General features: G+C 36.4%; 2 protein-coding genes across 13 annotated transcripts in view; one reads left to right on the top strand and one right to left on the bottom strand.

Annotated features, from left to right (window-relative positions):
• TIAM2 (TIAM Rac1 associated GEF 2) overlaps window positions 1-9,930 on the top strand; it is a 310,489-nt gene extending 300,559 nt beyond the window's left edge. For all 12 annotated transcript variants that reach the window (XM_069069619.1, XM_069069618.1, XM_069069617.1 and 9 more), the window contains 3 exons: window positions 3,115-3,202; window positions 3,589-3,743; window positions 8,687-9,930. In XM_069069619.1, coding sequence (XP_068925720.1) covers window positions 3,115-3,202; window positions 3,589-3,743; window positions 8,687-9,324 — 881 coding nt within the window. In that variant the 3' untranslated portion in view covers window positions 9,325-9,930. The remainder of the gene's footprint in view (window positions 1-3,114; window positions 3,203-3,588; window positions 3,744-8,686) is intronic.
• A 4-nt stretch (window positions 9,931-9,934) lies between these two features.
• The window catches only part of TFB1M (transcription factor B1, mitochondrial), a 65,829-nt gene continuing 61,832 nt past the window's right edge, over window positions 9,935-13,931 (bottom strand). The window contains exons 6-7 of the mRNA XM_069069625.1: window positions 13,067-13,194; window positions 9,935-10,378 (exon numbers count right to left, since the gene is read on the bottom strand). Coding sequence (XP_068925726.1) covers window positions 10,150-10,378; window positions 13,067-13,194 — 357 coding nt within the window. The 3' untranslated portion in view covers window positions 9,935-10,149. The remainder of the gene's footprint in view (window positions 10,379-13,066; window positions 13,195-13,931) is intronic.

Raw genomic sequence — 13,931 nt, 5'->3', positions numbered from 1 at the left:
GCTGCATAACTTGAAATGCAGTGTATAAATTTATTTTTATTTAAGCAATTTCTAAATTCAACTTTTAAAAACGAGAAAATATTTTAAGTCAGAACATTTTTGCTAGATAGATTTTTCTCTCCACAATCCCTCAACAGTCCCCCAAACCCCAATAATTCCTGGCCTGGAAAATGTTTACAATTCCTTTCTAAAGGACTGATGTCCCAGTGATGGATTATAGCCTTGTATAAAGTGGGCTAGATTTAGTGCTAGAAGATCTCAATTTAAATCTCAGATCTAATACTTCTGGTATTAGACGTCTCTGAATGTCTGGTATCAGACGTCTCTGAATGTATTTCTTCATCTGTAAAATAAGGTAATAATACTTACATAAAGCTGTTAATATTTTCAGTCAAGCATTTTTTTATGCACCTACCATGTTCCAGGCACTGACTTAGGCATATGGGGATTCAATGAAGCAAGAAGTCTTTGCCCTCAAGAAGTTTATATTTACTCAAGTCAAATAGCATGTGCATGTGTGTGTCCATACATTCAAGATGTGTGTATGTGTATGTATATACATACATATATATACACACATACACACACACACACACACACACACATATATATATATATATATATAAATATATATATATGATGTAGTGACTTTGGTGGGGAGAAACCTCTAGTAGTTAGGGCATCAGGAAGAGGTTAATGAAGGAAGTAGTGATGAACTGCATTTTGAAGGAAATGAGGCATGCTGTAAGATGGAGGGAGTGCATTCTAGGCGTGAGGATTATAATACTGTGCGTGAGGAAGAGGGAAAAGGCCAGTTTTGTGGGACCAGAGAGTATTTCAAGGAGAGTACTGTAAAGTGAGGCTGGAAAGGTTGGAGCCTAGCTATGAAGAGCTTTAAAAGTCAGAATTTATACAAGGTGTCCCTAAAGTCTTAGTGCAGTTTTAAGCTTTTAGTAACTTCAGAAGTATAAGTGGTATAAAATTATTTTTAAAAAATCATTTAAAACTTTAAGTATGTAAATTTCTTTCATATTTGTATAGTCTTGTGAATTCTGGATAATTCTAAAAAATAAATTTAGCATGATGGCATAATGATGATGTATTGTGTGTGTGGCCAACACTTTCTTAGACAGGAGGATGGGTAGAAGAGATCCTCTTGTATTGCTACCTCAGTTACCTGATCTATTTCCATGAGATTTTTTTCTTTTGTGGTCTCATCAAACTGTCATGTACATCAAAACTTCATTCTTTGTATGATTTAAAAATGTTTTCATCTATAATAGTTATGTTGTGAAAGGAAAGAAAAAAACTCAAGAAAATTTAAGTTAAAAAAGTATTCTTCAATCTGCACTGAGACATCATCAGTTCTTTCTCTGGGGATGGATAGCATTTTTCGTCATATTTTTCATCTACTTCAGAGTTGTCTTGGATCCTTGTATTGTGAGAATAGCTAAGTCATTCACAGCTGATCATCTTACAATATTGTTGTTACTTCATACACAGTACATTTCATTTTACATCAGCCCATGCAAATCTTTCCAGGTTTTCCTGATAATATCCTGTTCATCATTTCTTATAGTACAATAGTATTCCATCATAATCACATACCACAACTTGTTCAGCCATTCCCCAGTTGATGGGCATGCCCTCAATTTCTAATTTGCTACCCTCCAAAAATAGCTGCTATATTTTTTGTACATATAGGTCCTTTTCTGTTTTTTATCTCTTTTGGGATACATACCTAATAGTGTATTCCTAGGTCAAAGGGTATGCATGATTTTATAGCTCTTTGGGCATAGTTCCAGATTGCTCTAAAGAATGGTTGAATCTGTTCACAACTTCCCTAACAGTGCATTAATGTCTCATTTTTTCCCTTCACCAGTTGTCATTTTCCGTCCTATTAGATAATCTAATGTGGTACCTCAGAATTCTTTTAATTTGCATTTCTCCAGTCAATAATGAGTTAGAATATTTTTTCATATGGCTTATAGGTATAGCTTCAATTAATTCATCTGAAAATTAATTTATATCTTCTGATCATTTATCAATTAGGGGACAGCTCTTATTTTTATAAATTTGACTCAGTTCTCTATGTTTGGTAAATGAGGCCTTTTATTTTCTTAAGGAGAGAAGAGAGCATTGAAAAGAATGGTCAGTAGTGTCAGGCTACAAAGGTTAAGGAGGATGACTGAGAAAAGGCCATCAGATTTAGCAGTCAAGAGATCCTTAGTAAATGTGGAAAGGGCAATTTCAATTAAGTGGTGATGTTGGAAACCAAAGTATAAAGGGTTGAGAAGTGAGGAGGTAGAGGCAAGGATTGTAGAAGGCTTTTTTCTTGTAGTGTGACTGTGAAAAGGAGGAGAAATAGAGGTTAACAGTTTAAGAGATGGTAGGAGGGGGGTGGGGCTAATCTTATGGTGGGAACAGCAGTGAGCTAAGGTTTACAAGAAGACTTTGGGTCCCATAATATGGTTAGCTTTTCCTTAGTCTCTTTTCTTTCAAGATTCTGGACATATCTTAGTGTGCTGGCCTGGGGGAAGGGTAGAGAAGACTATTTGGAAATGGTTAAAGATTGGGCCTTGATTTGTTTATCTTGACCCCTTCTTCCTCCACATCACATACATCCATTTTATCTGTTTGCAGAGCATGGCTCACGCTTTGTCTGGAATCTTGGATATTGGGAAGTGTTGTCACTTCCTAAGTGGGCCTAAGAACCCAGGTTAGCAGAAGAGAAGAAACATGGGCCAGGAAGTGAAAAGTGAGTGGAGAATTGAAGGGCCTAGTTAGAGTTAAGTATTGGGGAAAAAAAGAAGGCAAGAAAAAATGGTAAAACAATTAGGAAATAATCAGTATGTCTATACGATATACCCTACAGCTTCTTAAAGATATTTTTGAAGGTGTCCATGTTACAGCTACAGGTACAGTTTAAATGAAATTCAGAGGACCTAATAGGACTCAAAGGCAAGAAATTTTGGCTAAAAGTCACCTCATCTCTTTTATTTCTCACACGTCTTTCTAGCAGGAATCTTGGAGATTATATGGATTCATTGTGTGTGTTTGTTTTTTTGATTCATTGTGTTTTAGTTTAGTTTTGCCTATTTTTTTTTTAAATAGGGACAGAAAACAATTCCATATGGGAGCTGATCCACACTAAATCGGAGATAGAAGGGCGGCCAGAAACTATTTTTCAGTTATGTTGCAGGTACTGTTGGGGTCATTTTACTGTTCATAAACTTTGTAGTGTATGGAATGGAAATAAGTAATGGAAATAAGTCAGGGTCATTTCATTTTGAAAAGTGATTTTTATTTTCCACTGCCACAGTTGTGGTTTAGATGAAAGTTAACTTGCAAAGAACTTAGTTCTTACGTAGCTCCCAAGAACAGCAACACGTGTGTGTGTGGCGGAGGGGGGGGGGGGGAAGGGGGTGAAGATAGACTAATTAGAGGAGAAATTTAACTCCAAATTGAAAAGGCAGATATTTAGTCTTAATGAAATTCATGTTTAGATGTTACAGACTAGGAAGAGGCTGGATGGACAGGTAAAATGCCGTTAACACCCTGAACGTTCTTGGTTTCCTCCTATTGCAGTGACTGTGAAAGTAAAACCAATATTGTGAAGGTGATTCGTTCCATCCTAAGGGAGAATTTCAGGCGCCACATAAAGAGTGAATTGCCACTGGAGAAGACATGTAAAGATCGCCTGATACCACTCAAAAATCGTGTTCCTGTTTCAGCCAAATTAGGTAAGGAAGAACTGAGCTAGATGTGTGCATTTGGGTAAAATCCAGATTTTTGATTCTCTGAAGAATGGCATCTACTGTTACGCTCAGTTTACATAACAGCTTTGAAAATTGAGAGAGAATTGTGCATTCGGAGCCAGACAGACACATCCTATAGAGCGATGGAGGAAGCCTGGGTGAGGTAAACTGCCATAACCTGTGCCCTTTCTTTTAAAAAGAGGGTGCTTTGCTCTTTATTGCTTTTTTTTTTCAAAAGGTATATTAACAATTCTCGTGATCTAGTTTGTTTCTTAAAAAGAACGCATTATCTGTGAGAGATAATCCAAGAAGGAGGTAAGACCACCAAGCCCTCCATCAGTTACAAGAGCAGCAGATTAGTGTTCTCCAGAACACAGCAACAACACAGACAGAAGCAAAGATTATTGTACTTTAGACTCACTGTTTGGGCACGTTCTTCAGCAGAAATTCTTAAACTGTCAATACCATCTGCCAAAATCTTAGTGAACTCATTTCTCTTAGCTTTCCATTTTATTGTACTTTCCTTAACCTCAATATGTTTCTGTCAATATGTCTTATTTCTTTTAATATCAATTTAATCTTAGCTCGTTTAATCTTTACCATGTTTACTTATTATAGATCCCTTTACTTTATTTCTAAAACAAGTGGAAGGGAAAGTCTTTAATGTTTATTGCTCCTATAACCAGTAAGCCTCATTTTATTCTTAGCAAATTGTAGTTTTTAACTCTTACAGTTCCCTGGCTAATTAGAATTTGAGAAGGCAGTGACCAGGTAGCAAGCATTTATTAATCACCTACTGTGTGGCAGGTACCAGGAATACAAAAAAGACAAATGAACCACCTCTGCTTTTAAGTAGTTTGCATTCCAAAGGAAAAACCATGTATGTGGTAATTTTAAAGGAAGCTCCAGCAGCCAGAGGAAATCATAGGATTGTAACTTTAGAGCTAGAAAGGAGCTTAGGCCATCTAGTCTAACCCCATCATTTTACAAGGAGACTCTGGACCCTGGATGATGAGTGCCAGAGGTGAGATTGGATCTCAGGTTCCTTGACTCTGGAGCAAGTACACATTCCATTCTCTGCTATACTGCTTTGATGATCATAAAAGGAGATGAAGTTTGAGCTGAACAATGAAGGAAATGAAGGATTCTAAGAGAAAGTGAGGAGAAAGTGCACTTTAGATGGGAATAGTTTGTGCAGAAAGACACAGGAGATGCAAGTGTGTGTGAAGACTTAGCAAAGTCAATTTGATTGGACAAGAGAGTAGTGAGTGAAAGGAAGTAACTTATAATAAAGCTAGAAAAAAAGGTTGATTACAAATTATGAAGAAGTGCTTTAAATGCCAAACACAAGAGTTTGTATTTAATTCTAAAAGTAATAAGAGAACAATTGGAATTTATTGAGTAGGAAAGACATGATCAAGTGCTGTGCTTTAGCAATATCACTTGGAAGCTGTATGGTGGATGGACAATGGGAAGAGACTTATGGCAAGGCCAGTTAGAAGTCTAATGCAATTCAGTGGGTCAGAGATTATAAAGATGTAAACTAAGTGGGAACCTTATCAGTGGGGAGTATGGAACATATATTAGGTACTGGGGAAGCAGAATTGACGTGAAATTGTGACTGACTGGATGGCTAGTGAGGAAAAATCAGGAGTTAAAGATAAATGACTTTGAGGTTGTAAACTTGGGTGACCAGAAGGATGGTGGTACCTTCAAAAAGCAAAGTTTGAAAGAGGAGCTAAGTTTTGGAGTAAACATAATGAATTCTGTTTAGGCATGTTGAATTTGAGATATCTGGGATATTCAGTTCAAAATGCTCAAAAGGCAGTTGGTGATCTGAGACTGGAGCTCAGGAGAGATACGTAGGGTGGATGTGTAGTTCTAGAAATCATCTGTATAAAGATGCTAATTAAACCCTCATGAGCAGAGGTGATGTCACCCAGCATAGACAAAGAAGAGAAGAGAATCTTGTTAGAATAGTCTTAGTTGGGAGCATGATGTGCATGATAATCTAGCAAAGGAGACTTTACAGTTTAACTGCTTAGCCCCTAAGCAAGACCCAGAAGTATCAGAGACAAATAAGATTAAAACTTTTTTTTTTAAAGCAATTGTGGTTAGGTTACTTGGCCAGTTATTTCTGGGTGTGGTGCTAAGTATCTGAGCCCGGATTCGATCCCAGGTCATCCCAACTCTGGGGCCGGTGCTCTTACTCGCTGAGCCACTTGGCCGCCCCTAAGATTAAAACTTAAAAAAAAAAATTGAAACTTAAAAAACACAAAATAAAAACATTTGTAAATAGAAAGAAAAGAAAAAGATTTATACATAAAATCATCCATTTCTCTTTCATACATCTTGCTTTTCCTTTTAAACATGTAAAGAATTTAGTGTGTAATCTACAAAGTTGTCAAGTTAGGCCATCTTTTCTTCTCTTTTTTGCATTTAAAAAAATGCTTCGATTACCTTCTTTTCTTTCTTTCATCTTTCCTCCAAACCCGATTGCTACCCCACAAATGAGGTGAGAGGAACCCTCGTGGCAAATAGGCAGGCACAAATTCCCACATTGGCCGTGTCTGAAAATGTTTTATTCTGCATCTTGAGTCCATTGCCTCCCTGTTAGAAGGTGGCTGTTGTGTGTCATTATTGATTTTCTATAATCATTGTTGGTCATTGCATAACTCAGCATTCTCTAAGATATTTTTCTTTAAATGTTGTCACTGTATCAAATCTTCTCAGTATCATTCTGCATCATTTCATCCAAGTCTTCGCAGGTTTCTGTGATATCATACTTTTGTAACTTCTTATAATGCAATAATATCCTGTTACATTCATATGTTTGTTTAGCCGTTCTCCAGTTGATTGCACCCTCTTAGTTTTCAGTTCTTTGCGATTATAAAAATACCTGCTACATCTGCTTTGTATGAATGGGTCCTTTGGATTACAGGCTTCCAAGTGGTATCGCCTCACTTTATCAACTGTACTCTGTTTAGTGACTCTTTGAGCAAAGTTCCAAATTGCTTTCCAGAATGGCTAGACTACTTCACTGTTCCACCAACAGTGTATATTAGTGTATCTCTTTTGCTGAAGCCCTCCAACAACTGTGATTTTCCCTTTTTGTAATTTTTTGCTGATCTGAAGGGTATGAGATAGAATCTGAAAGAATTATCATTTGAATTTCTCTTAATTATTAGTGATTATTTGAATTTCTCTTAATTATTAGAGCTTTTAAAAATATGATTGTTGATCCACTTGGATTTCTTCTTTTGAGAATGCCTATTCTTATCCTTTTGACCATTTGGATACTGGGGAATAGCTCTTTTTATGTATTTGAATTTTATGTATATATATACACACACACACACACACCATGCCTATCATACCTGTATCACAGAAACTTCCTGAAAAGACTTTTTTCCCCCAGTAAACTCCCTTCCTTCTAATTTTAACTGCATTGCAATTGTTTGTACAAAGCCATTTTAGTAGAGAAAGAATTGAACAACAATTACGATGTATTATCAAGACATGGGATTTTTGAAGGCTATTTGAATGGAATATAAGCTTTGGGAGGTCCTACTGCCTTTGAAAAAATCAATTAGAGGTTTGGAGATAATCTGAAGACCATCCTAGCTAATTTAGAGGGGTTCGTCACCAGGTTGGCTGCAGGATTGAACTCTCTTTCTGTCCCTCTCTCCCTCAGTCTCACTACTTGTCAGTTCCACAGTTTTGACCTACTATGTTTCAAACCTTAGGCAGCTTAGGGGCTCACCACATTGGTGCCAGGTGTCTGCCTGATTGGCTCTACCCCCACTGAAGCTCAGAATTCCCCACTCAGCCGACCCATCAGTCAGCCTCAGCTGCCCTGGTAGATGGGTTTACATGCCTGACACTGACACTTTGCTCTAGACTGATTCTTAAAATTCCATGAAGGGACAGGTTGTGATCTGCATCAGTATTCACACTGATAAAGTCACTGATGTTGAAGTACTGATACTGAATTCTCACAGAGAAGAAAAAGAATAACACATTTTTTTGTGTATTGGTAAGATCATAAGAGAATAAGGACAGCATGATGTGACAAATGTATGAGATCTTGGGGTCTGATCCTGGTTATGCTGTCTGTGACCTCTCTGATCTCAGATTCCTCATTAGTGAAATGAAGAGATTAAATTAGATAATCTCTAGGATCTCACTCTCTCTCTCAAAATCCTATTTACTTTTAGAATTTAGTCACAAACTTAGAGCGTTTCAAATATACCATGGCAAGAAATGCAAACTGTTAGGAAAACCATCAAAATGTTATAATTTTATGGAAAAGCACTGGTACAGGACTAATTCTTTCCTCCTTAAATAACAAAAATTAACAAAAATGAGTAAATGCAATAGTCTTGATCTACTTAAAGTGTAGAAATCCTAAAAGAAAAAAAAAGATAGCCCACATCAAGTTATCTAGAGATATATCCAAGAGTGGAAAGCTATTAAAACAGAAATGACTAATTTTGTGATTTTCCCAAGTCTTATTCTTTGAATAAGAGTAGCCTTGTCACTAGGTAGTAAGCCTTTGTGGTGGAAGGAACAGGCCTAGATTTTATCAGTAATTGGTATTTTGATTTCCTGTTGACAAATTTGGAATTTTTGTCCCTCTGACATTTCTTTCCTTCAAAAAAAAAAAAAGGTTAAGCTTTGTTAATTGGCCATTATGAGAATACTACATGATCTTTTCCCTGAAATCTCAGCAGAAGTAGAAACAATTATTGTCCCTTTTGTATAAGCACCTATAGTTATTTAATATGACAAATTCATCTAAGTCATTGAAAGGTAAAACACATAAAACTTACAAGTTGAGATGGAATTAAGTGTTAAGTTGCTTATGCTATTTCAATATTTTAAATCATGTTCCTGTATCTTAAGGCAAATGTATTTTTTAATTGCAGCTTCATCGAGGTCCTTAAGGGTCCTAAAGAATTCTTCCAGCAACGAATGGAACAGTGATAGTGGAAAAGGAAACTTACTGGATTCTGATGAATGTAGCCTTAGTAGTAGTACACAAAGTAGTGGTTGTCACACTACAGAAAGTAGACAGGAATCCAAGGATTCGTCACCTGAGAAGTACCCACAGACATGTTCGTCTGATTTTTCAGACAGTCTTATTAAAGAGTCTGATATTCTGAGTGATGAAGATGATGATTTTCATCAGACTCTGAAAAAGAGCAGCCCTACAAAAGACATTGAAATTCAGTTCCAAAGGCTGAAGATCTCTGAGGACCCTGATGGTGGCAGTACAACTGAAGAACAGCCCAGAACAGAGGTTGGAAACAATCATAACGGTGCCGAGCATCCTAAACTAGTGCGAGGACATTTCTGTCCCATTAAACGGAAAGCAAACAGTACCAAAAGGGATAGAGGGACTTTACTAACGCTACAAGCACGCCATCAGTCTCTGGACAGTAAATCTGAAAATGCTAACATTGATTTAAATTCCCTACTAGAGAGAGAATTCAGTGTCCAGAGTTTAACATCTGTTGTTAACGAGGAGTGCTTTTATGAGACAGAGAGCCATGGAAAATCATAGCGCTGACTCTAAAATTTAAATTTTAATCCATATATGATTTAAGTGGCTCATTTTGCTTTTCAGCTAGTGAGTGGTAAAATGGAAATTGATGGAAAACTACTAACTTTGGTTTTGTGCACTATATGTTTTCCCACAAAATAGTTGTAAAGGTTTAAGTTATTTTAATTTATTGTATATCAGAAAAGTAGATTAAGCTGGTCAGAATCTGTAAATTACTTAGTTTATATCCTTTTTTGAGCAGGTATCAAAATTATTTGGTGTCTTTAAAATAAAACTGCATTTTAATTATTTTAAGTTATGTGAAAAAAGGTGGGAAATTTGTGATTGATTGCTTTTTTTAAAGGTCAGCTTTTTAAATCTTCTGGGCATTTTCTTTCAGCTGTTTATCTTTGCTTAATTATGCTTTAAAATTATTTTAAAATGTGGTTTAGGGGCACAATGTGCAAGAATTTCATTTTTGTAAGGTTATAAAAGAGGCTGTTTATAATAAACATATATATAAATATATCTATGCAGTATATCTATTAAAAGAACGCTTGTACTTTAATCTTATTTGATTGTATTTATTTTCTCTATCAACCTGTACAGTAAAAGAGAAAGAAGTCATATCTGGGTATTGGTATTTTTATTAACACTTCTTACTGAACTATTATCCTTATGAATAAGTCTTTAGATAATCTGTGTAATGAAGTATTTCTGTCCCAAATAGAGTAAATGGAAAAAAAATATCCACCATCTAAAATTTGACATTATGAATTTAAACATTATGTACATTATTATAGTTCAAATGACAGATATATATATATATATAAAATCTAAATCATTTTAATTATCTGCATCCTTTATAGGCTTTTTGCTTTTGTTTTGCTTGAGTTCATTCCTGAAATTGTAGGTGAAAAGATTTGGGTCTTCATCGCACATTTTTCTGTAGACATCACAGAGGTTCCTGAAATGCAAGATGGAGAGCTGGGCTGGCCGTAAAGTAGGATCCACATCAGCCAACATTAACATTTTTTCAGTGTTTTTTGAGCGGTCAGCTTGTGGGAATAGGATTCTGATGGAAAGAAATGGGGAAAAAAAAGTTTTATTTAAAGATCTTAAATAATCAATAGCCCCCATGCTTCACTGAACTAGGAAGAAAGTAGGAGTCTTGGGTATATGTACTGAAAGACAGTTCTTTTCCTTTAGACTGCAGTGTTATTATCATCAAAATCTCTTACTGTTAACTGCAGTTTTAATCTTATCAGCAAATATGTTTTATGTAGTAGCCTTTCTGGAAAAAATACACCCCAATTATGATACAGAGGAATTATTTGCTTTTTTCTATATGTTCCTCCTTGTAAGTCTTACTCTGATTGACTCACCTTGGAGTGGAGGAGACTGAGGATGGTTCTGGTAACTCTAAGTATTTGTCATCCAATAACCAACTTACTACTTAAGTCTGAAGATACTTATTACTAGAAGGTTGGCCTTCTATGACATTTTGGCCTACAGCACCTCAGGAACACATTCTCTAGGTTGTGTTCTGTAGGGGGTTGAAGAATGTTTATCACACCAGAGTTAACTTCTCCAGTTCCTGCCATATTATCCTTCTTCATCTACTTAGCTGGTCCAGTCTGCACTGGAAGTTAGATGAAGTTATAAATATCTACGTGACTCAATTTGGGGAAGTATTTTTCTCATTCAGAGGACAAAGACAAAACTGTCCCAGGTTCATTATCAGAGTTAGGGAGGTCAGAACATAGGAGAAGAATTTGTTTACTTGCAAAGGCACAGAATATGGAATACTAACTATAGGTTAGAGGAAGTAGATTCCATGATGGGTTGAAACATCCATTCTCACCAAATCAGCTAATATTTAGGCCAGACAAAATTGGACCATATGATGTTGGAAAAGAGAGTAATGGGGTGGCTAGGTGGCGCAGTGAGTAGAGTGCTGGCCCTGGAGTCAGGAGGACCTGAGTTCGGATTCGGTTTCAGACACTTAACACACACAAACAAAAAACCTAGCCATGTGACCTTGGGCAAGTTACTTAAATCCAATTGCTCTCCAAAAAGCAAAAAAAAAAAAAAAGTAACTCTAGGAAGGGAAAAACAACTAATCAGGTTTAATTTCACATTTGTTGTGTAAGTCAGATCAATTAGTAAGAATCTTTCCTTTTTGGTGTGCAACTGTAACTATCCTGCATATATGAAGTAGTAATAAACCCTCTAAAAAGACCTGGAAAAGTGTGCTGTTTTCAGGAGATAATAAAAGACTTGTTTTCCTCCTGACAGCAGGTTAAGTTGGAGGTCAAAAGGAATCCAGGTCTAAAAAATAGAAATAACAAAGCATGAAGGAGATTAAAAATACGTTAAAACCTTAGAAGATGAAACATTTGGAGAAGAAATCATTCTAACATTCCAAGTAACTGAGATTTCATAATATACAAGTTTACTCTATTAAGTATCATTTAAAATGTTTTTTAATAATTTGGAGAAAACTTTCTGAAACCATATAGTGTGAATCAGAATATGCTTATTACAATAGCCTTTTACTGCTGAATTGATGACTGGGGATAATTATTATAAACTTCAGTGATTATATACTGTTCTCATGCTCTTAACATCCTCAGAGATTACTGGGATAGTGGTTCATCCTTCATCCAATGGTATGAGATTGTTGTCCTTCCTGCCTTTTTCTGTCTTGTCCCTTCCTATTGGTTTGTTTAGCTATAACAGCTTTTCTCTTAACACTGGGTGCTTCTGCAGTTTATTGTGGACAGGGAAACCAGAATACCAAGCTTGTTAGATTTGTGTGGAACCAAAGTAAACTGACTATTAGTGAGAACCTGAAAGGTTCTCTTAATATGAAAGTGAACAAGTTTAGGTACATTCATTTGGTGACATCATTCACTGGCCTTTCCTCCTCACTTCCAGCTTCTTGTCCATGTTCCAGAGATCGGGAGTGTTAATATCCTAAGAAGCTCTTCAGCATTTTAAAAAATTTGGCTCTGGCTAGCTTAAGTAAATTTCCTTGAGTTTTATGATAGTAAGATTCAGCTCCTCAAATGAACTACTATTCGGGACTGATACAGCATACATTCTTAACAGCACTGAGGCAGTCATCAAATCTTTGTGTGGCCTTGAGCTTGGGGCACACCTGCTATAAGTACGATGGAAATAACCTACAAATGGCCCTTCAAATCCAAACGGGTGCTTGGAATTCAGCTCTCCCAGCCCTGGCGCGCAGTTTTCCTTCTTCGTTGAAGTAATCTTTTGTTGTTGCTATTGCTTCTCCTTTGTTCTTGAAGAGGACCAATGACATCAGGAATGTGATGCCACCATTTGTAAGTGAACTGGATCTAAGTGAGGCAGGTCTGTGCAAAGTCACCAGCCTCACTCTCTCCTCCAGAGCCATAGAGGTCCAGTGACAGGGTACTGATCAGGATGACTAGAGATGGCCCCTTAGCATACAGTAGGCGCTTCATAAACGCTTATTGTCTGAATGACTGATTGATGGCAACCAGGTCCTAGATGTTCAGTTTGGCCTAAAAAGGCAGTATACATAGGAGAGCAATAGAATAAGGACTTAGGAGAGCCAATCATATGTCCTAGAACAAGTATAGTGTACAAACTGCAGAACATATGTCACTGGCTTAAACTTCAGTAATTGTGCTATTAGGAACCAATTAAAATTTGTTTCTATTGTGCCTTTACCTATGCTATTAAGCTATAAAAGTACAAAGAAGAAATTTCTTACCCAATCCCATGGTGGCAGTATTTCCTTCTGAACTGAAAAGTACTCTGAACAACTTTTTCCACAAGCTTAAATGGCTGATTTATCTGTGGATGCACCAGGGGAGTGAAATGAACCACTCCCACATCCACCTTAATTAAAAGAAAAAAAAAATTGATTTTGATTAATCTTAGGTAAAGAGAGAACAATAACCCTTGAGAAGTTTCTCACTATTTTCCCAAGTGCCTCTCAAAAAGTATTTTTTCAAAAGCACATAAAATTCATGTGTTAAATTTTAATCTCTTCTAGACTTAAAAAATGCTACATTAGCACCTGTGACGATCCAAAGAAATGAGAGCCAGGTACAGCTATTTCACAACGAAATTCTTTAGACAAATATTTAATATTATTTCAAAATGGTATTTCAACATTTGTGAAGGTTGTCAGATAAGGATACCTTAGCTTTTGAATTTGCAAACAAAATAATAATAAGCAGCCACTGACACTAAGGGCTATACCTCAAACCTAAAATACAGAGAAGTTTGGGAGTCTGGGAATCATTGCATTCCAAAAATCCCAGGAAAGAAATTCATTACATCAGTTTCAAATTTGGGCACTAATATTGATTAATTAGCTGAACTGTGCTCAACAGTTCAGAATTTGTAGTCAAATACTTTTCTGACAGCAACCTTCATGGTCCTCAGAGGACATAAACTACAGGATTCTTCAAAAGATCAGTGGAAATCGTGTCACAGAAAGAATACTTGATAAGGAAAGCAAGAGACTTCATTTCTAATCTTGGGCCTACCACATAGTAGTGCTGTGACCTTGGACAAGACACAACTTCTCTTAACCTCAGTTTTCTCACAAGTTATTGGCTGGGCTGGAG

This window comes from Petaurus breviceps, unplaced genomic scaffold (genome assembly GCF_028583685.1).
Source record: "Petaurus breviceps papuanus isolate PSGF00001 unplaced genomic scaffold, PetGlider_PUasm1.0 90784, whole genome shotgun sequence".
Lineage (NCBI taxonomy): Eukaryota > Metazoa > Chordata > Mammalia > Diprotodontia > Petauridae > Petaurus > Petaurus breviceps.
This window is presented reverse-complemented; position numbering and strand designations above follow the sequence as displayed.